This window comes from Solanum dulcamara, chromosome 11 (assembly GCF_947179165.1).
Source record: "Solanum dulcamara chromosome 11, daSolDulc1.2, whole genome shotgun sequence".
NCBI classification, from domain to species: domain Eukaryota; kingdom Viridiplantae; phylum Streptophyta; class Magnoliopsida; order Solanales; family Solanaceae; genus Solanum; species Solanum dulcamara.
The window spans coordinates 39,358,666-39,380,320 of NC_077247.1; the positions used below are offsets into that span (position 1 = coordinate 39,358,666).

At 33.8% G+C, this 21,655-nt stretch overlaps 5 protein-coding genes across 5 annotated transcripts; 3 read left to right on the plus strand and 2 right to left on the minus strand.

Moving 5' to 3' along the window:
- Positions 1-303: 303 nt before the first annotated feature.
- LOC129872079 (B3 domain-containing transcription factor VRN1-like) lies at positions 304-2,532 on the plus strand. Its single transcript, XM_055946932.1, has 4 exons — positions 304-530; positions 1,162-1,615; positions 1,722-1,900; positions 2,004-2,532. The coding sequence occupies exons 1-4, from the start codon at positions 423-425 to the stop codon at positions 2,256-2,258; spliced, it is 996 nt and encodes a 331-aa protein (XP_055802907.1). The 5' UTR covers positions 304-422; the 3' UTR covers positions 2,259-2,532.
- A 1,292-nt stretch (positions 2,533-3,824) lies between these two features.
- On the minus strand, positions 3,825-7,274 carry LOC129872564 (uncharacterized). Its single transcript, XM_055947522.1, has 2 exons — positions 7,220-7,274; positions 3,825-4,774 (listed from the first exon to the last, which is right to left on the minus strand). Exons 1-2 carry the CDS (start codon positions 7,272-7,274, stop codon positions 3,969-3,971), a joined length of 861 nt encoding a protein of 286 aa, XP_055803497.1. The 3' UTR covers positions 3,825-3,968.
- A 249-nt stretch (positions 7,275-7,523) lies between these two features.
- LOC129874470 (protein root UVB sensitive 4) lies at positions 7,524-12,325 on the plus strand. The gene is made up of 10 exons (XM_055949759.1): positions 7,524-8,163; positions 8,910-9,056; positions 9,285-9,431; positions 10,260-10,322; positions 10,404-10,480; positions 10,798-10,903; positions 11,108-11,210; positions 11,307-11,458; positions 11,562-11,627; positions 11,836-12,325. Exons 1-10 carry the CDS (start codon positions 7,654-7,656, stop codon positions 12,040-12,042), a joined length of 1,578 nt encoding a protein of 525 aa, XP_055805734.1. The 5' UTR covers positions 7,524-7,653; the 3' UTR covers positions 12,043-12,325.
- Positions 12,326-12,799: 474 nt separating this feature from the next.
- On the minus strand, positions 12,800-15,129 carry LOC129873206 (uncharacterized). Its single transcript, XM_055948250.1, has 5 exons — positions 14,968-15,129; positions 14,826-14,878; positions 13,550-13,726; positions 13,385-13,462; positions 12,800-13,296 (listed from the first exon to the last, which is right to left on the minus strand). Exons 1-5 carry the CDS (start codon positions 15,025-15,027, stop codon positions 13,128-13,130), a joined length of 537 nt encoding a protein of 178 aa, XP_055804225.1. The 5' UTR covers positions 15,028-15,129; the 3' UTR covers positions 12,800-13,127.
- A 5,229-nt stretch (positions 15,130-20,358) lies between these two features.
- Positions 20,359-21,655, plus strand: LOC129872565 (uncharacterized). Its single transcript, XM_055947523.1, has 2 exons — positions 20,359-20,503; positions 21,279-21,655. Exons 1-2 carry the CDS (start codon positions 20,359-20,361, stop codon positions 21,653-21,655), a joined length of 522 nt encoding a protein of 173 aa, XP_055803498.1.

Consider the following 21,655-nt stretch of genomic DNA (forward strand, 5'->3'; position numbering starts at 1 on the left):
AACATGAATTTTTTTTTGAAGATAGTCAAACTTTGATACAAAATACATTATGACTACACATATATTTAAATATTAAAATCTAATTCAAAATTTATAATTAAACATCAACTTATATTCTTAAATAAAATTAATATTCATTTCTTCATTGAATTAATATTCAATTATTTTCTTAGGTTTACCTCTTTTGCCTGGTAAACATAATTGGCTTGTCCAATAAAATTCTTTCCACAATTTGACTATTTATTTCGTGCCTAAATGTGGCGTAGTTTTATAAGATTATTATTACTTTTTGGGTCTCAACAATGGGTGGAGAAGTGCACAGATAGGCTTTTTTGGCGACCCTGATAGGAAATTAGAAAAGCCCAAAGAGAGTGATAAATGTACTTATATGCTTACTGAGCTACTGCTGCCCATCCGCAGTCATGGTAAACAAGTTCCGCAGGCAAATTGATGAAGCCTCTTCCATTTCTAACATTTCTCAACCCAAATTCTGCAAGATCATTTTTTGCCCACATGAATTATGCAGTCTCGTAAGTACTTTTTTCCCTATTTTCCTTGTTTAATTTCTCTTTTCAATCTTCGATTCTCAATTCTATGTTAGTGCAACTCTACTTTCAAATGTGCGTTTAAATCGAACGATTGGTAGTCTAATTCAATGAAAATTTCTCAAAAAACGCATGTAAATAAATTAAATTGGCATAATACATAAATATTTCTTTTAACTATCATTTATGCTTGTGTGTCCACAAGTAAGACTCTTAAATTTGTATAAAGTTCAACAACTAGATACACACGTTGTGGCATAATACAGACACTAAGTAGGACATATATATCTTCTTGTTTAATTTTATACAAATTTAAATATCTATTTGTACACACCCTAAAGTCGTGTTCGAGGGCATAAATATCACACGCGCGGTCAAGTTAAATGACATATTGTATTATGCCAATTAAATTTGGAGGCTTGGAGGTAAGAAATGAATCTTTGCCCTTATTCAATAGCAGAAGCCAGCTAATGAGGTAAGAAATGTGCAAGACCTCAGCTCGTCATCTCAATCAATGTGGGACAATTTAATATAGGTCGAATAAAAATATATTGTGTGCGCAGGTGTCTATTGCCAATTATGTATGAAACTGACTTCATATTTCCTTTGAACACAGAGGATTCCAGAAGAATTTGCCAACAGATATTGCAAGAACATGCTAAACCCTGTGTATCTTGAGGTTCCCAGTGGAGAAGTATGGGAGGTTGAAGTGCAACATTCTGAAGGCCAAATTTGGCTAGCTGAAGGATGGAAGGATTTCAGCGACTATTACTCAATAAGACGCGGACACTTTTTGATGTTCGGATACAATGCTCGTTCTCATTTTAATGTCACTATATTTGATTTGAGTGCAGCAGAAATTGAATATCCAACAGCAGAGACTGAGTCGGATGATTCTATAGATATTTCGGATGTGGTTGAGCATTCTTCTCTAAATCTGAGCCATGATCCCTTAATACAGGAGAGAAAAAGGGAAAGACAAGAAGGGGAAGAAGAGGATGATAGTCCAGTTGAACATCAAACTAATGTAATCGAGGAAGAAGAGTCTCAACGGAATGTAGTTTCACTAGGTAAGAAAACATCTTATCTGGTTTATTAGCTATGAACAGAATGAAATCAGTCATCTTGTTACGTTATAATTTAATATAATACATTGCTTTGGATATCTGTTTCAAGTAATAAGTGAAGACTGCGAGGAGCACGAGCAACAATCCAACATTGTTACCAGTAAGAGCGAGGCAGAGAGCAACGAAGAGATAGCTGATAACTATCAAAGAGCAAAAGCTTTTAAATCTAAGAATCCATTCATATTATCTATTATGCGTCCATCGTATGTCTCGAGACCACACACTCTGGTAAGCTATCAAACCTTTGTAGATGCTTGATACAATCCTTCTTTATTCATTCCATACATATGCACAATCTTAAACTCAATTTATGATTTACCTCTTTTGGCAGTACATACCATTGAAATTTGCTAGGATGTATTTAATGCGGAACAGTGGCAATATAGTGTTGCGTGTTCCAGGGAAAGGATCTTGGTCTGTCAAATGCATTTCGCGGAGGAACGATGCTAAAGTTACTTGTGGTTGGAAGGCGTTCGTTCTGGACAATAAGTTAAAATATGGTGATGTTTGTGTCCTTGAAGTGATTAATGATACTAAGCTTTCCTTGATAGATGTCTCCATATTTCCACTTTCCAGGGGTATCTGATGGTACAAACTGAGTCTATCAATGCTGAGGCGTCGGTTCCATGTTCTCAACACATAGATACATCCTATCAAAGAGCAAAAGCTTTTACGTCTTGAAAATCAATTCTTCAACACATAGATCCATTCTTTGCCAATGGAAGTATTCCTCCCAACAAAAATTAGAGCAATTTCGCCCAAAGCATGTAAAACCTCAGAGTTTTTTATTTTGTAATATTAGCATCTTGTATGGAGGTTTTTTTTCATGAACTTCTTGTGTAGAGTTGAGTATGTTCAAGTGTGGCATATGTATGAGGTGGTAAGTCAATATGTCTCCCCTACTTCATACACTCTTTGGATATTAATGTTCGACGTAAGGGTCAAAGCCTAACCCCCGGCACCATGATTCCATTTGAAATAAAAGAACCTTTCTGATGGCTGACCTTGATGATTTCAATATTTTGGATTCTACATGAACATATGAATGGTCGATTTGATTCTAAATTCCATTAATGAAGACCAGAAAACACATTTTGGATATAATATGGAGATACCTAGTTGCACATAGAGTTTCTTGTTTGTGAAATATATTCACGATGACAACTCCTGAGGAGAAAAAGGAGCTAAGTAGGAACATAAATTTATTGGTGTGCTAGTGATATTCCTCAACTAGTGCATGCGTAGCGGACATGACTTTTCGTCGTCTGCAACAAGCTCAATAAGCTTAAATCTCACAGCACCAAAGATCAAACTTTTTGAAGCTAATGAAGCAAATAGCAACAGATGGTGTTGTGGCCAGCTTGCTCATACCTCGACTAATTCCACAGAGTACCTACTACCATCAACAGAAGTTTCAGGTAACTTTGTCCACCAATGCTTGGACAGTTTCATACGCAGTTAATTTGTCTCTTAGTGTCCTGATTTGATATTTTGTACTACTTTCTTTGTTACCTGAGGGTTTCTATAAATGGATGTTCTCATCCACAGGACAAGTGCACAACATGGAAACATCTAACCAGCTGGTCCTCTATGTGGGGTGATTCTCAAATGAATTGCCTTGATTTCTTTTGTTCATCTACCTTTTCTACCCATTCTTTTGGGGAGCTTCTGTATGCAGATATATCTAGCAGGTACCTAAATTAGCTCAAATTGATTACAGAATCTAGTTTGATTGTCTTGGATAAAACTATCAACATGATTGCTTTAACCAAGACCTATGTTTATGTCACTATACCCAAGGGTATGGCCTAGTGGTCAATAAAGTGGATTGAGCACCTTGTTCTAGCCTCAACGGACAAAATTACCTGGTATCCATTACTGGTGGTAGGTAGCAGGTATCCTGTGAAATTAATCGAGGTGTGTACAAGCTGGCCCACACACCACGATAATCGGGAAAAGATGTTTATGCCACTGTTTCAAATAACTTCAAAAGCAATGGTGAAGGGAAGGTGTCTTATAGTGCACACAAGTAAAAATGATGGTTACAACTTACAAGTTACAATCATCTCTTCAATCTTTGTCTGTTGTAAGAAATAAAACCTCAACTCATGAACCCTTGTGAGCTGTAAAATGCATTCTTGGAACAGCAAACTGTTCCGGTTGGAAAGAGTTTATTTTCATTTATTTATTTAAACTTGATTTTATGGACAAAGGAATGGCATGTTCAAGTAAAATCAGTTGGTGTATTCCCTTGGCTGACCTAAGGCCTCCGATCAGAAAGCTTATGCTAAAATAATCAAGAATCAGCTTTGTCTTCTGATCTCTTGTACTCTGGCTTCAACTCATAAGTGCCTTGATGAGCGCCCTTATTATTGTAGATGCAGAGAAGTTTGAGCATGTCTTTCATAAATTGCTCAGGTTGGTCAGTCTCATGGACCAGTTGTTTGAGAGTCCAATTTGCTTGCCTCTCAAAGAGTTTGAACATGATTTCTTCCATTTCATCACGGTCCCTCCTTGTTCTTTTCATTTCTAATCCTTTACTTGGCGCCTTCTTCTTATCTGCAGATCCAGAAGCCGCCTTAGTTGCAAAAAATCCAGGCATAGGCCTCATATGTTTGGCATTATCATTGTCAATAACCTGAATTTGTCTACTTTTCGTCATGTACTTATTGGTCCTTTCACGGCAAAGTTTTCCATAGTTCTCAATGTTTTCATGATGAGGCTTCATGTCAAATTTGTGATATATCTTTCCTTCCACGGAAAGCTTTCCTTGAGCTGTAGACTCAGAAAATATAGACATTGGAATAAAATCTGTCGACATGTCCATGGAGTAGTGAGTGGGCATGTTTCCAGATGAAGTTCCAGCCAATTCCATGGTAAACTGAGTGGCATCATTGGGGAGGAGAGGGTCAACAACGACGGTGACTTTGGCAACAGGTTCAGGAGAAACAAAAGAGAGATCATTCTCAGCGGAAGAAAGAGGAGTTGAAGAAGAAGAGTGTTGATGTTGTTCGAAGAATCGAGAGACAACGGTAGGGCATTTCATCAACCACACACGTCGGTCTGCATTTCTCGTCTCCAAATGGTTATCCATCGTAACACCTTTCGTTTATCTTTGCTTCATCTGCCACAGATCCTTTTCTTACTCATCTTCTTCTGTTCACTACACTTTTTGGATTTCTCCTAGACCTTTAATTTGCGGGAATAATGGATGTTGTAACTAGGTTCTTATTGGTTGGATATATGAACTAAAAATAAGTTTATTAAAAATGTGTTTTACTAAACAATAAAAGTTTGTAACCTATGGGGAGGTAAATTTTTTTACATTTTTCATTGTTTTAATAAATGCATTACTAATGTCCGCATAATAAGTAGACTCAGCATGTAACTTATGCATGTACTATTATGTAGAACTCAAACTTGAAGCAATAAGAATTAGAAAAATGAAAGACCAAACAAGGATTAAACTTGAAGGAATAAGATTTAATTTTGATTCCTCTTTCTCAGTTTGGTGGCATAATAGTTTCTTAACCAAGAATAGAGTTGAAAATAAATGATGCATTTTGTGATATGATATCAATTTTATTAGTGTCGAAACAAGCCAGTAATAAACCACAATACCATTTTTAAGTTATGGTTATGGTTAGGGGTGTACATAGACAGGATTGGTTCGGATTTTTTTACAAACCAAACCAAACCATTTGTGTCAGGTTATTAAATCTATAAACCAAACCAAACCAATAAAAGTCGGATTTTTCGATATCAATTTTTCTCGGGTTTTTCGGGTTTTGTCGGGTTTCTCGGGTTTTTTGGATTTTTTCGGATTTTTTTGGGTTTCTCATAGTATCTAATAAAAAGCACAGAGTAGTGCTTCTTAAAAAGATTTCTAGTACAAAATATCAACATATAAGATGGAGGCACAATACTGTTTGAAGTTTTAACTTTATAATATAACTTTATAAGATAAGTTTTTTTTGTATATTATTTAGATGTGCTACTCAAGTCCAAATCTAAATATAAGAAAGAAAACAAAAATTATGAAAAAAATTTTAAAAATATTTATAAATTACATTTTAATAAATATTTTTATGTATAACATAATTTAAAAGTAGTATATCTATAATCGGGTCGATTTAGGTTCGGTTTGACTTTTTTTAGTTAAAACCAAACCAACCCTATAATGGTCGGGTTTTTTTTTCAAACACCAAATCAAGTCAAACCAAACCACTAGTCGGGTTTTTTTTCCGATTTGGTTCGATTTGTCGATTTGGTGCGGTTTATCGATTTGTCCTGTACAGCCCTAGTTATGATTATGCTATACTGGCTTTAATCACTCAAGCATTTTGGATCAACAAAAGAAACATCAAACTCGTATATTATACTGCTGCGTCTAGTGCTTGTACTGTGTCATAATATAGTCGAAGATCCTAATGTAAATTTTTCGATACACAAATTTCCCACAAGTTAAGTCTTTTACAGTGACCTTTCAACTCTTGTATATTTTTAATATAAATGGATCAGGTAGCAATCAAGTTTTTAATAAAACATATACAATCAGTTCCACAGAAAGACAATTTTATGCAAATACATCTAGCCAAGAATTTAATTTGTTGGAGCATTTTGCATGACATTGGGCCTGGATAAGACTACAAATAACTTCCTCTTTCATGAATTTTGTGTCCATTGTTCCTTCTGAGATGATTGCTCAATAAATAAAATAATCCTATTTTTATTTCACTTGCAATTTATGAATTTTTTAAAGGGAAAAGAGTATGATATACTCTTCAACTTTGCTATATATAGCTTATATACCTTCGTTACAAAAATGGCTCACATATATCCCTACCATTACAAAAGTGACACACATATGTATTAGTTATATATTAGAGAATCGTGAGTTTCATTAAGTATATCTTTCAAATAATAATCACCTTTTTAAAATCTTTCTAGTAGTGTCCTAAGAAGATCCATGACTTCTTCTTTAGCTCTGCCATGGCTTTTTCATCTCCTAAATTATTCAGAACGTATACCTATTCAAATATTTATAGCAGTGTCCTATATCCATGAATCCTCAACTTCCTCTCTCTGAACTTTCGTTCGCCTCTCTCCTTTCGCTCTGGCATGGCTTGTCTATCTCTTCTCCGTCCTCACTCGCTCGTCTCCTCCTCCTCTCTCTTTACAATACATATTGCAGACACAAATGGTAACAGTCGATATAAATGATACTTGTTAATTATACAGAACATTTTCAGTGATACAAAATGCATATGAGAATATTTTTCAATGATACAAATCTTTATTTGCGATTTAAAATAAAAATGGTATATTTCAATGGTACAAATACAAATAATATTTTTTTCAAGGCAACATATGATAACAAATACAAATATAAATACAAACACACAAGACAACAAGTATAAACACAAAAACAATGGTAACGTATAAATATAAATAAATAAGGTAACAGGTGAATACAAATACACATAAATATAAATACAGTTGTATCTCTCTTGCCTCTCGTCTCTCTCCCCCCTCTCCTAATCTCACTCGCTTCTCTGCTCCTTCTCCTAGATCTTGCCCGCCTCGTTCCTCCCTCTCCCATTCTCGTTCGCCTCTCTCCTCTTTCAAACATGTACCTATAAATCTTAATCAAGCAAACTATAACTATAAATCTCTAATTAAGCCCAAACTATAAAAAAAATATCTTCTAATATTTATTTTATTATCAAATTTTGAAAAATTTAACGTCAATTTTTTCAAGTTTCTAAAATCTAAGGCAGACCAATTTTTGAGCTTTTTGAAAATTTTCAAATATATATTCAAACATAAATTTTAAATTTTATGAGGGATAGGAATATCTACGTAGTAGTGAACCCTGTTATTTCCCGGCGGAAAAGTAAATTGCCGCCGCCGTACACATTCTGTCTTTTACTTCATCTTCATCAGAAGTCAAGATAATCTGACTTCTCTAGCAAAATTTCATGCAATCCAATTTATACCCATCCACCCACACCCGTTCTTGTTTCTCATGGAACCCAGACAAACCCCAAATTCCCTCACCCAAAATCTTTGAACAACAGAGGCTACTAAATAATCCAACTCCCAAGCTCAAAACCTCAATTAACTACCCAAGTGTATCTAATTCTCTGAAAACATCGTTAAATTTTGGTGAAGAAAAGTTGAATAAGCAAGAAGAAGAAACTAGAGTTCCTTTTTATCTTCCAATCTCGATTCGCAACTCAGATAGTCATTCTAGGTATATTTGGGATGGGAAAGACTTGAAGTTGGTCTCTCTTGAAGGGAATGCATTTTCTATATCCGATTTTGACTCTAGTTTTGAAGATACAGTTCAAAAGTTGGTCAGAATTTGTATTTCCGCAATAAGAAATTTCTTTCTTCCGAGGGAAGTTAGTCGTAATTACCTTGAATATGTGAAGTGGAAGTTTGTTCATCGTGTTTCCAGTTCGGCTCTCCAAGTTCTCGCGACCCAGGTACACTTTTCTTTTTTTTTTGTAAATTACTGTTATACAACAAAGTTTAGATTTTGATGTTGAATTTTCATATTTCAGCTATTTAACTATTTGGTATTCAATCTTCATATTCCGTATATTGAACTTGTAAATCGTTGTATACGGTGAAAAGTTTCAATTTTGTGTTCAGTCTTGTATTTCAGCTACCAAACTTGAAATTATTCGTATAACCATATTAAAGTTGGAATTTTGATGTTGAGTCTTCATATTTCGACTATGGAACTTGTAAATTGTTGGTGAATGGTAGTAATAAGTTTAGATTTTGATTTTGCATATTCATATCTCAGTTATTGAACTTGTAAAACTTGTTTGTTAGTATATGGTGAAAAGTTTAAATTTCAGCTTTTAGTGTTGAGTTTGGAATCTTCCGTCGGAGCACATGATATTTTTCTGGTGAAACTGGTAACTTTTGTATTCCTCAGCATCAAGGGCTATGCTGGCCACCTCCAAAAGATGTTACAAGAAAAGAAAAAAGACAAATACTTACAAAGAGCCTATTTGGTTATTATGATCTTTATATGGGGAATTAGCCTTTTTGTAGTTCACCTGTGGAATTAGTCATTATGATCTTTATGAAGGTACCACTAGTTCACTTGTTATTTGTGTACCTGCACAATGTGTATTAGCATCGTAGGTGCAGATCACTCAAATAAATTCCTTGACAGTGGCTTGTGTAATCGGTTGTATTTTTGTGAACGGCGATACAGGCTATGTTGCGGGCAATTGGAATTGGGAACTCCCGTTCACTTCCATTAGCTGCTGCACTGAATTGGGTCCTGAAGGATGGTCTTGGACGGTTGTGCAGGTGCATCTACACTGCTAGCCTAGCATCTTCTTTTGATACCAATCTTAAGGTATAGCTTTCTAACATAGAACAACAGGGGATAATTTGTGCAGGTCCTCTTATAAAACTTATTTTACTGACTCATTCTTATCTTTTGGAAAATGATGCTATATCTTTTCTAAGAATGTTGGCCGGTACGCTAGAAAGATTGCCAGTTTTATAAGCAAGATTACCTTAAGAGACTATGTAAAAGTTTCATTTGCCTGTGTCTTACCTTGTTTTATGGGGTTGGCTGCAGAGAGTAAGGTTCTGTACATCAGTTCTCTTCAGTTTGAGCATTGGAGTTGAATTGTTGACTCCTGTATTCCCACAATACTTTTTGATGCTTGCATCAATTGCCAACATTGCCAAGCAAATAAGCCTTGCGTGTTATCTAGCAACTAGTGTAAGTCTCAGCTACAAAATGTATGATGTTATATTTATATGCATGTGTAACACTTTTGAGATCTGATCTCAAATTCTCCAGCTTTAGCTCTTTGTTATGATACTTGTGTGATGTGAGCTAGTTATTTTAACTGCAAGTGATACATTTTCCCATATCTTGCCATTAAGCTGTTTACCATGTTTTATTTCCCTTTATAGTTTCTAACAATTCCATTACAATTTGACATATGAATTGATTTCTTCAAAATTTTGCTATGTAGAGGGCTATTAAGATCTGAAGTGCCTTTGGCATATTCAAAATAGTAGGCTAATAAATGTATGCACTTACGAGCCTTTGAATTTCTACTGTGAGGTCCCAGGTCAACTATGGCACTGTAAAGCTGATGCAACTTAATTTTGTCACTTGGTTGAATTGCTTTCTGAAAATGAAATTAGTTGAAGTCGAGTACTCTAGCCATCTAATTGCTTCTGTTAATGAACAATTTACTTTCATAAGTCCTAGAGATCTGAGAGAAACAATGTCTTCTAGATTTAAGCGTTTTTAGCATATCTATAACAGCTGGAAGAGAATTGATGCAATTAAAGACCTTGAATTTCTCCTCTAACATGCAAGTGAAATATGAAATTATCAGGGAGTTACTGCTTGTTTTTGCCAGTTAATGTGGAAAATGGCTATGTTCAGTAATTGTAGTTTGCTTAAATAGCCAAATCGCATGTTAAATTTTTAGCGATATGAATAAGCACAGGTGTCTTCTGGATTTATCAGTAACATTAACAAATTTGAGTTAGAATTTTCTGTTTGAGAATTTATTGTTGACGTGTTTAACAGACTGCTGTTCATAGAAGCTTTGCAATTGCTGATAACCTTGGTGAGGTTTCTGCAAAAGGACAGGTTCTCTATAATGTTTCATCATGTCATGCTGGTTTCTTATTAATTTCACTCTTCCAATCTTACTGTTGGCTTATGTTTCAGATTCAAACAGTTTGCTTTGATAATCTTGGTCTTACACTTGCTGCAACCCTGAACATACTGTCCGCTAATAATCCAAGGTTTGTTTGTTTTCCAATTTGAATTTCTGAAGTATTTCTGTCAGCTTTTATCTATGTTTTGAAATTATATAGAGATTCTTTGCATTTGCCTTCATGAACCTATCCATTTGGTCTATCTTGTTGTGCTTGAAGTGGAACAGTTTATACAACATGGCTCTTGTTATTTCCTTTTTACACTGTGATATGAGAAGTGAACATGTGATTTATACCTTCTACCATTCCTTATATAATAAGATCCTAAAAGTGGTTTGACACATTTTGTGCTGCTTCTGGTAATCCCTGTAATGTAGATTCCTGACTTCTGAATGATATAAAAGATTGCAGGCAGGTCTACCATTTGTGATGTACCCAATCTTCTCAGTGCTTGACCTTTTTGGTATTTATCAAGGACTAAAGCATGTGCATCTGCAGACATTAACTAAGGTTGGCCCTCGTTCTCTATGCTGAAAGCATTAGTAATCAAGTTGAATTATACTGCCTTTTTTTTGGCTACTTAACTAAGGTTATATTTGCTTGAAGGAGAAGAAATATGTGATATGCCATGATCTACTTAACAGTCTTTATTGAGTGAATGTTAATCATCTTAATGTGTTGATTCGGATATTACTCCTTTTACATTAATTTCAGGATAGACTTGACATCATTATAAGCACATGGATTCAACAAGGATTTGTCCCATCACCTGAAGAGGTGAGTAAACAGGAGGGTGTTGGCTTATCTTGGAGCAGAGGTAATTTTTAACTTTCATTTTTCCGTAACAAGGCCTTATTACTTGGGTTAGTGCTAGTTCATTATTAGAGAAACATTCTTAATCAGCTTTAATCAGGCAGAGAGCCATGGTCTATCAGAATTGGTTGTTTAAATCCTAGACGTTGCACAGCAAAGCTATCTGTGATGACGATGCAATCTTTGAATAGTGAAGACTTTTATTTCTTGAGCCCGGAAAGTTTGAGTAGTGACTTCAAAAGGAACCAAGAGGTATGTATAGCCAAAAAGCGTAAGAGATTTAATCAGGGACAGGCAAAGCTGTTACCTTTCTGAATGTGTTTCTTAAGCAGTTCTTCTTGCTTTGCTATTACAGTATGGCATCCTACTTTGTCTGCGGGAAGGGGCAGGCACGCTAGATGTGATCAGGGGCATATTGCATGTAAGATATTATATCCATCTCTTACTCTCATAGTAATAACTATATCAAGTAGTTATTTGGAACTAATGATTTTCCTTTGCAAATGAACCAAGGATGCTGGTAAACCAATAGTTTTACTTCGAATAATATATCTAGCAATGTTTTTTTCTTGCTGAGCTCTTTTATAATGGTTAGTATTCTTTATAATAACAATTCTGGTGATTGACAGGCAAGTTATGTCCGCAAGGGTATAGAAGCTTGTGGTAGTTCTAGTGCAGTTCTCAAGCAATGGCTTAACCTAGTTGAAGATGGCAAGAGATTAACAGAACAAAATTTGGGTCTCTTGTATGAGCAAATGTTGTCTATGGGGTGGGCATGTAAGAATATTCTTTTGAGCACGCAGGAGCAAGCCCGCTATAGTTTTATAGCTGACTGAGCATATATATACCTTCTTCCGGTTATGGTTGGTTTGCAAAGAGGAAAATGAATAAAGGGTCAAAGAAACCATGACAAGGAGATTTTGTTCTTTATGTCCTTGTATTTGTATATAATCGAAACTTTGGGCATCTCTCAAATTAAAAGAGATGCCCTGTACAAGTCCGTGAGTACTGGCTGCATAAAGAGAGAAGGTGTTGTACAAATTTTGACTAGCTTTCTCCGTGTTGTAGATTAACTGATTGAGGTTAAAATTGCTATCCACAGATTATTGTTTCCTCATTCATCCATTTTGTTTGAAGGGTTTTGTAATCATCTCATCCAAAAACTTGGTACATTTTATTTATGAGAATATACACGCTCTATATGAGCAAGTCAGATTCTCTTTTCGTGCCAAGCTAGTGGAAATCTTTTCATGGTGATTAATTGACTATCATAAGACTGGAGTTCAAGCCCGGTAACTTAATTTTGATACTGCATTGAATTAGGCAGTGATCACACAATTCAGCAGAAATATAACTTGGAACACTTTTCTCAGCTCTCTGGTACTGGATACTCCAGTGTATGGCACTGACATGGAACTTGGAACTCGGTAGGGAGTGGTAAATTAAACTCTGGCAAACAAAATGAAAGTTCAGCTAGCTAGGCAACCAATTGAGCTATTAAAATTTCAAGAGTCATTTTTACCTCATACAACTCTACAGCTGAGAATATCTTTTAGTAAGATTTAATTATGGGTTGTCATTTCTCAAACCTGAGCAAGCTTGTATGACAGATTTAGAAGAATATCATGATTTTTATGAAGCAATTCATAATCTTGTGCAATCACATAATGATTCAACACTTGAATGAGATGAGACTCTTGCAGATTGACAGTTCAGCCGTTCCTACCCACAAGTATCAATAAAATTTGCAATATATCATCAAAAAGTTGTTACAAAGTTTAATTTCTTTTTTTTGGTTTACCCATCCGGTGTCCAAAACCAGGCTCGCCATTTAACACCTTTACCAGAGCATACTTCTCATTCAAGCAAGCAATACAACATAAGCTAATGCCCGAGCTAAAATCTTCAAAATCATCAGCCATCATTTGGTACGTAGCAAGCCAGATGTAGATAGAAGCCGTAATGCTTGACTGGAATTATTCAGAACAGCTGATGATCTTGATACCTGCATCTTGCGTTTCTTTAAGAATTCCAGTGAATTCTGTAAGCACGGAGGAGGTGGTAGATCCTTCAATATAACTGGTCCAGACCTGTCCAAGCCAACAAAGATACAGTGAGTAAATAAAAGTGAGTTATCAAAATTATAATAATTAAATCAGAAGAGAGCATAATGCTCACCCAGAGTTCTTGAATCTTTTCTTTTTACAGGTAGGCTTCTTCTCATGTTCTTCCTCTGAGTCTGACGAGAAAACTTTCCTGCACATAATTGAGTACCGTTTTTCAAGAACTGACAAGAGTGAGAAGAATACACCAAGAAATGCAAAAATGAAACAACTAACTTACTTCTCACGAGCTGCAAGGATTTTCACAATCTCATCAGGTAGCATTCCTCTATTGTCCTTTGACTCCTGCGCATTGTCAGGTTCTTTTGTATCTTCAATGCTTTCATCATTTTGTGTAGGTCGTGGAGTTAACTTTTGAGCCCATTGTCTACGACGTTCCTTCCCTTCTCGAACAACTCTACAGCAGAGCAGTCATTTCATGAAAAACGATGCAATAACCATAAGTAGCTCACATTTTTTGCAATTAAAGGTTATAATCCCCAGGTAAAGACTACCAAATCAAACATGTGGAATTTGCCGCTAATATCACCCACATGAATAAAAGTTACAAGTAGCTTATACCAGTTTTCAGGACTAAATTATATATAACAGCCTCAAAGGACCATAAGCAAATCTAAGTTGCCATCTACACTATAGATCTGAATGGCAGATATAAGAACTTTCATAGTTCCTCGAACCTAATACTGATGGCTGACTTACATTAATCCTCCAAACCAGTTTGTAAAGACAACATTTCATAGTTCTTGAACCTACTACTGATTACTGACTTACATTTATCCTCCAAACCAGTTTGTAAAGACAACATTTCTAGACTAAAACACATGTACCTGAATATCAAGCCTGAAACAATGCAGTGATATAATACTAGTTTACTACTCAATTTACCAAAAACTATAACTTACCCCTTTTTCTCCCATCACGATGCTTTTGTACAGGAGTTCAAAACTCCGTGGAACCTTTACTCTTTAATAAAAAAGATGCTTTTGTGCAGAAATGCCACTTCAATTCAAACCTTAAGAGGTATGGAGTAAATAGCTTTCTTAACAATTAAACTATTTCAACCTTTTATCACCAGATAAATCGAGCAATTAATCAGAATCCTATCTGAAATTGAAGTTATAACAATTCACCAACAAACCCATAAACCTTGGTATGAATATTGAATTTTAAAATTGCCAGAAAACGTGGACTCCCAGAACTACCTCCACAACCAAAAAAGCATAACTGATCTCTCTCGAGATAAAATCTTTCAAATTAAAACTGATAAGTCCATGATTCTAGTCAGAGGGTTCAGAGCGCACTTGCACTCACTACATATCTACACCTGCTTTTCAGCAGGATATTGAACAAAGTTCAAGTATTTATCATAATCGTATGACTAATAAATAATCTACTAGTAAACTAGCATTACATAAACTTTAAAAGAACTGAATTTTTAACTTCCAATTACCTTCCCTCAAAACAAAACAAAAAATAAAATTATGAACAGAGCATACCTAGCCTTATGTTCTCTTTCAACTTTTCTAATCTCCTCATCGTTTTGAATTCCCTGCAATGAAAACCAATTAGCTCAACTTCGAGTACATCTGTTATCGCAAAAGACAGTAAATTGATCAGAAATTTCAGATTTAAACAAACCTGTAAGGTAGTTAGTTCTTCGGGGGCATCGGAATCACTATCTTCTCCTCTTCCCGACATATCAATTGAACAAAAAGTATCGCACGTTTGGAGAGGGTTTTAGGGTTAGGGTTTTGGAGTAGAAGTAAAGGAACTTGTCAGCGTATTTGTGAAATAATTTTCGCGTTACTGCAATGTTAACTTATATTTTTTTTAAAATTATAAAAAACATTATTTTGTAAAAAACTTGGATACATAAGTCTTTTTTTTTATATTAGGGTTGTTCATGATTATGATTTAAAAATTAATCCGAACTGCAATTCTAATTAAACTGATTTAAAAAATCGATATTTGATTTGATTTGGTTAGGTTTGATTTTAAATTTTGAAAATCGATACTATTTGATTGGTTTTGATTTTACTAAAAATGAACCACAAAAAAAATCAAATCGAACTGAGAAATTATATATATAAATTCCATAATTATTTATATATTATTCATAAATAAAATATAAAAAATTTATCAAATTTTAACTAACTTAAAGTCTTTAACTTTATCATTTTCTCAAGCCCAACAGTTCAATTTTGGTATATAATTTTTTTGTACCCCTCTAGCGGCTAGTTCCTCAATTGTTGAGTTTGGGCTATTATAAAGATTTGATTTTTTAATCTTTGGTGTATAATAACTTTAATATTATTTAACTAAATTACTTTTTTCGTGTAATAATAACTCTACTATTGCTTAATTGTTTAATTGAATCCACAATAGCTTTCTTGTGGTTGTTCATGGACTAGGTGTTTGTGTCTATCGAGATGTGGTTGCCTTCAACAAATTTATTATTTTCAAACTGAAAAAAATAAAAAATAAAAAAAGGTGAGCCAAACCGACAATAACCAAATCGACGGTTATTTTTTTTTTGGTTTGATTTTAGAAATTTGAAACCGATTAAATTGGTTTGGTTTTGGTTTTAACTAATAACCGAATCATGAACGCCCCTACCTAATACATAGTGATGTCTTTAATGTTATTGCGCTAGAAAAGGAAAAATTAACGGAAGATCTGTTAATTGAATATTTTATTACATTTAAAAAGAAAAAAAGTAAATAAAGAAAGCATCAATCATGGAAAAACTTTATTGGCAATGGGATTCAATTCCTGCAAATTGAAACATGCTAGTACAATTCAAAATTCTTCTTTCCATCCTTCCAAAAAAAAACACTCAATTTTTGAATTAAAATTGTCGACAAATTGTATTGATACAACATGAACCTGTCGATCTTTTTGAGACATTCCAAAATCTAAAAAAGTGGGGTGAGGTATGAACAATACAAAAGTGATGGAATTGTTGTTGGTCAAAATATGGAAGTTGGTGGTGGCTCCGATAAAGGCTTTGAGTCAAGATCCATGGATGGCGCTATTGTTGAAAGTGAAAAAAAGTTACGGGAATTGGTACAGAGTAAAGAAAAATGTGTAGAAGAATTTCGTCATCACGTTTTTTTTCTTTCAACAAATCAGATTGTTGATTTTTTTTTCCAATTTTTTGTTGTTCATCTTTTTGTGATACATATAGGTTCAGATTTTTAATGTATCTAGTTGTTTTTCTTTCTTAAATTAATGTATTATGCCTTCATTTCAATATTACGATACATTATATTTTTATCATGCACAATATATATTCTATTCAAATATTAGTTTTGATACATAACCTTAATTTATTAAAACACAAATTAGTATGTATCATGTTCATAGTTATTTATTTGATACAAAACTATTACAAATTTTATTATTTTTTACTACCAGATATATACACCTCAACTTATTCAACTATAAGATTATGTATCTATAGACATTATCAAATATAATTATTGATATAAAAACACTAATAATTTTATAACAATATCAATTTGTATCATATTCATAGTTATGTATATGACACAACATTGATAGAACAACTGGTTATTTTTATTTTTTAATTTTTTGTTGTTCATCTTTTTCTGATACATATGAGTTCTGAATATGATACATAAATTTAAATTTATAATAAATGTATCTGATACATAACGGCTACTAGTAATATATTCATCTAAAATATAACATCTTATGGGCAATAACTACCTATTTAATGTATATAGTGGAAATAATGTACTTAAACTTCAAATAATGTACATAAATAGTAATGTATCATGATAAATCTATCCATCTCGAAAATACAATTCAAATGTAATGTATCATAATGTAGAAACGAAGGCATTATACATAAATTTAAGAAACAAAAACAATTAGATACATTAAAAATGTGAACCTATATATATCACAAAAAGATGAACAACAAAAATAGACCTTCATCCATATGTATCAGCATCTTTTTAAGATGAAAAAACTAAAAAAAAAACTGAAGTAATGGAAAGAAATCTAACTCTTGAATGACTTGAAATCATTAATTGGAAAAAAAAAGTATTTGAAATTCAAAAATAGATTAATTGATGTAACTGTGGAGAGAGTTGTCGAGTAAAAAAAGGAAGGAAATCATAGATGTGGTATTTTGAATTGATGTATTCGGAAAAGGGGATGATGGGAGCAAAATAAGGGAGTTTTGATATTTTTTAAAATGGTAGAAAAAATAAAAAAATATGATAAAAAAAGGGTGTGTAGTTAATAAATTTTTTCTAAAAACATCCCATATACTTAGGGGCGTTTGGTTTTGTTAGTTATGATGCTATTAGTTGTGTTGGAATTATTTTTTAGTAATATGTTTGATTTGCTATACTAAAAATAATATATATTGCATAATTTTTAAGAATTAATTATTTGTTTATGAAAATTGCCATGCCCCAAAACTCAAGGGGCGCAACTGGCACCTAATGCAAAAACTTAGGCCCGAGCAAACCCTGTCAAATCATTTGCTACTAGCGCATGGCAGCCAACCGCAATCAAGAAAACAAATAGGTATATCTTGGCTTAAAATTAAGCCCTCGGCCGGCAAGGCCTCTGTCAACAACTCTATAAATGAAACAACTATTTCCAACAGTTAAAAAAAGGTAGCCATGTGCACTAAAGTTCCTGCTATACGCAGGGTCCGGGAAAGGGCTTGACCACAAAGATCTATTTCCAACAGTTCATATAAAGAAATAGTCAATTAGCACATAAGTCCTGATTAGGCCATCGAGGCCATCATGATCTCTATACAGAAGCTGAAAGAAGGTATTTAAGAAGACAATGCATCAAACAGCTATTAAGCCCAATAACCCAACAAACTAGGCCAACATAGCTATACAACCCACACACTAATCTGTAAGCCTCTAAGAGTAGTAAGGCTTGGCGGGACAGGGCCCCGGCCTACCCAAAGATAATATATACAACAAAGGCCAACAAACCTCCAAATTATGGCAGATTCGGAAAAAAAGGGCTAGCCAACCTGCTAGAAGTCAATCTGCTGCTAAGGAGGTCTATCCGGTCGTCTGTCGGGACTTGCAGGCATGAATGCAGTGCCCCCAGGCAATGGGGCATCAGCAGGGGCGAATCTACGTAGTGTCCAAGGGGTTGGAAAAAAAATTACACTGTATATATAAGTTCAATTTTTTGGTTTATAGGTATATATTTAATATTGAACCCCCTGAATGTATATCAAAGGCATAGCTCAGTGGCGAATGGGGTTCAGGATTTTGCACTATGGGAGGCGCAGTGCGCGTGTTCGAGCCTGGGTAACAACGTTTTTTCATTAGTTTAGTTTTAGGCATTTTAATTTGTTTTTTTTTTAATAATGAAATGTGCAAAATAAGCTGATTGAGATATATTATTTTATTCCCTAATTACAAAGTCAAAATTAAAAAAAACTTTCTTCTAGGGATCTTTCTAGTTTCCACTTTTCATTTTTTCTCCCACTGACCTCTGAGTCTCTCAATAAAGTCCACTTTCTTTTACACAGTTCTTGCTCTCGTCTCCGTTCATGGCTACGTCGATAAGTTTTTGGTTCTTCCTTTCTTTCTATTTTTTTTACCAGATTTCTATATATCTTGATTTTGTTATTTGTTGATGTGCTCTCTTATTTGACAGATTTAACTTGGACATTCACCACTCTTCACAATTTTTTATTTTTTTCATATGAAAGTTTCAATTTTGTTCACTAATTCCATGAAAGTTTCAAATTCTTTTAGGCTGATTTCATATATTTTTTCTTAATCTAACATTGGAGTAAAAGATAAATGTAGTTTAATGATCAAGAAAATACTACTTTAACTTTTAGAAAATAATCAAGTACCATTTTGGCTCTTCTAGAAGTGAAAATTAAGTCATATTATCATTGGGTACTAATATAAAGCTCCTTAATTGTGCTAGATTGGTATATCTCAGTATTTTTTATCTTTATGAAAATTTTATTTTGGTTACTATTGTGTGTTTAATTCTTTTAAGTTTTAACTGAGTTCTTATTTTACGATTTAGTCTCAAGCTTCAGTGAAGAAGTATTTCACCAAAGTTCTGAAATTAAGTTTAGCTTCTCATAGTCATAGTCAATCTAACCAAGAAGAAAATGTTAATTATTCAAAAGTATCGTTACATGCTTCTCAAGAATTTGATTTGGATTCTTTAAAGTTTGATCCTGGTGAAAGAATATCAGTATTGAACTATCATCCAAATCATCGTGATGTTATTAGAAGAGTATACCTTTTGAATGGTCCTTGCCAACCTCGTCTAGCGGTGCATGAGTATCCTCAAACAAATATTTTTGGATCAATACGTCGTTTTAATCATGAATGGTTTCATGATTTATATCATGATTGGTTGGAGTATAGTGTTAGTAAAGATGCAATCTATTATTTGTATTATTAACTATTTAAAGACCATAACATTCATCAAGGAGGAGGTGAAGTATTATCAAGTGTTGGGTTTAAGAGTTGGAATAAAAAGAGTAGTCTTGATAAACATATTGGTCTACCAAATAACACACATAGTCAGTCAAAAAATAAATGTCAAGATTTATTACGACAACGACAGTCAATTCAATTTACATTTGAGAGGAAATCTAATCAACTCAAGTATGGCTATTGAATTTGCTTAAGTGCTTCGATTGATGTAGTAAGACTTTTCACAACTCAGGAATTTGCATTTCGAGGTCATGATGAATCTAAATCATCACTTAATAGGGGTAATTTTCTTGAAATTCTCTCATGGTATGCAAAAAAATGTGATAAAATTTGTGATTGTGTACTAGAACATGCTCCTCAAAATGATCAAATGACTTCTCCAATGATTTAAAAAGATATTGTGAGTGCATGTAAAATAGAGACCGTTAAAGCTATTCTTGAGGAATTAAATGGTGATTACTTTGCCTTAATAGTTGATGAATCCTTTGATGTGTCACGCAAGGAGAAAATGACTATTGTATTTCTATATATTGATAGAAAGGGATTTGTGATGGGGCGACTTATTGACATTGTTCGTGTTCAAGATACTAGTGCTTCATCTCTAAAGGAGGCAATTGTTAATTTACTTGCTCAACAATCTTTGAGTTCATCACGTGTGCATGGACAATGTTATGATGAGGCAAGCAATATGCAAGGTGAGATCAATGACCTTAAAATATTGATTAGGCAAGAAAGTAGATCGGCTCATTCCATTCATTGTTTTGCTCATCAACTTCAACTAACTCTTGTTGGGTCTCTAAAAAGTGTGTTGAAGTGGAAAAACTTGTAGTATTGATCTCAAATATTTTAAATATATTGGGATCTTTTTTTAAATATATGAATGAATTACATGATTCTCAAAAAGAAATAATTAAAGAGGCATTAGATATGGGTGTACTTACAACCGGTAGGGGCTTGAATCAACAACTTGGTCTTTCAAGAGCTTGTGACACTCGTTGGGGATCTCATTATAAATCTTTTAATAATTTTATTATTATGTTTGGCTCTATTCTTGATGTTCTTGAATCACTTACTCTTGATGCACGAAATTTGGATGAAAGAGCTAAGACAATGGGACACCTCGAAGCTTGCCGAACATATGAGGTTGCGTTCATGTTGCATTTGATGAGAGATGTCTTAGTAATCACAAATGAGCTTAATAAATGCTTACAAAAATTGAAGCAAGATATTTTAAATGACATGCTACTTGTTGAAGTAGCAAAGAGAAAGTTGCAAGTTTTAAGGGATGATGAATGAGACTCTCTTATTGCTAAGGTATCTACATTTTGTATCAAACATGATGTTTTGATACCTAACTTTAAGGAGCCATATGTTAAATCTTTAAGATCATATGAAAGCTTGCTAACTATACAATCTTACATCATTATCGTGTTGAAGTATTTTGCAATATTATTGATTGACAACTTCAAGAACTTAATGATTATTTTGATGAGCTGAGTATCGATTTGCTTCATGGAATTGCTTGCTTAAATCCAATTAACTCATTTTTAAGTTTTGACATCAAAAAAGTAATGAGAATGGTGGAATTATATCCGGATGACTTTGATGAATCTAATATGAGTTCTCTTGAGAATCAACTTGCAAGTTACATTGTTGATGTTCGTGATGTTGATGAAAGGTTCTCCGATCTAAATGGGCTTTGTGATCTTTCCAAAAGATTAGTTCAGATAAAGAAACATTCTAATTATCATTTGGTATTCCGCTTAGTGAAACTTGCTCTACTTCTATCAGTTGCCACTTTCTCCATTGAAAGAGCTTTTTCGACAATGAAAGTTTATCAAGAATGA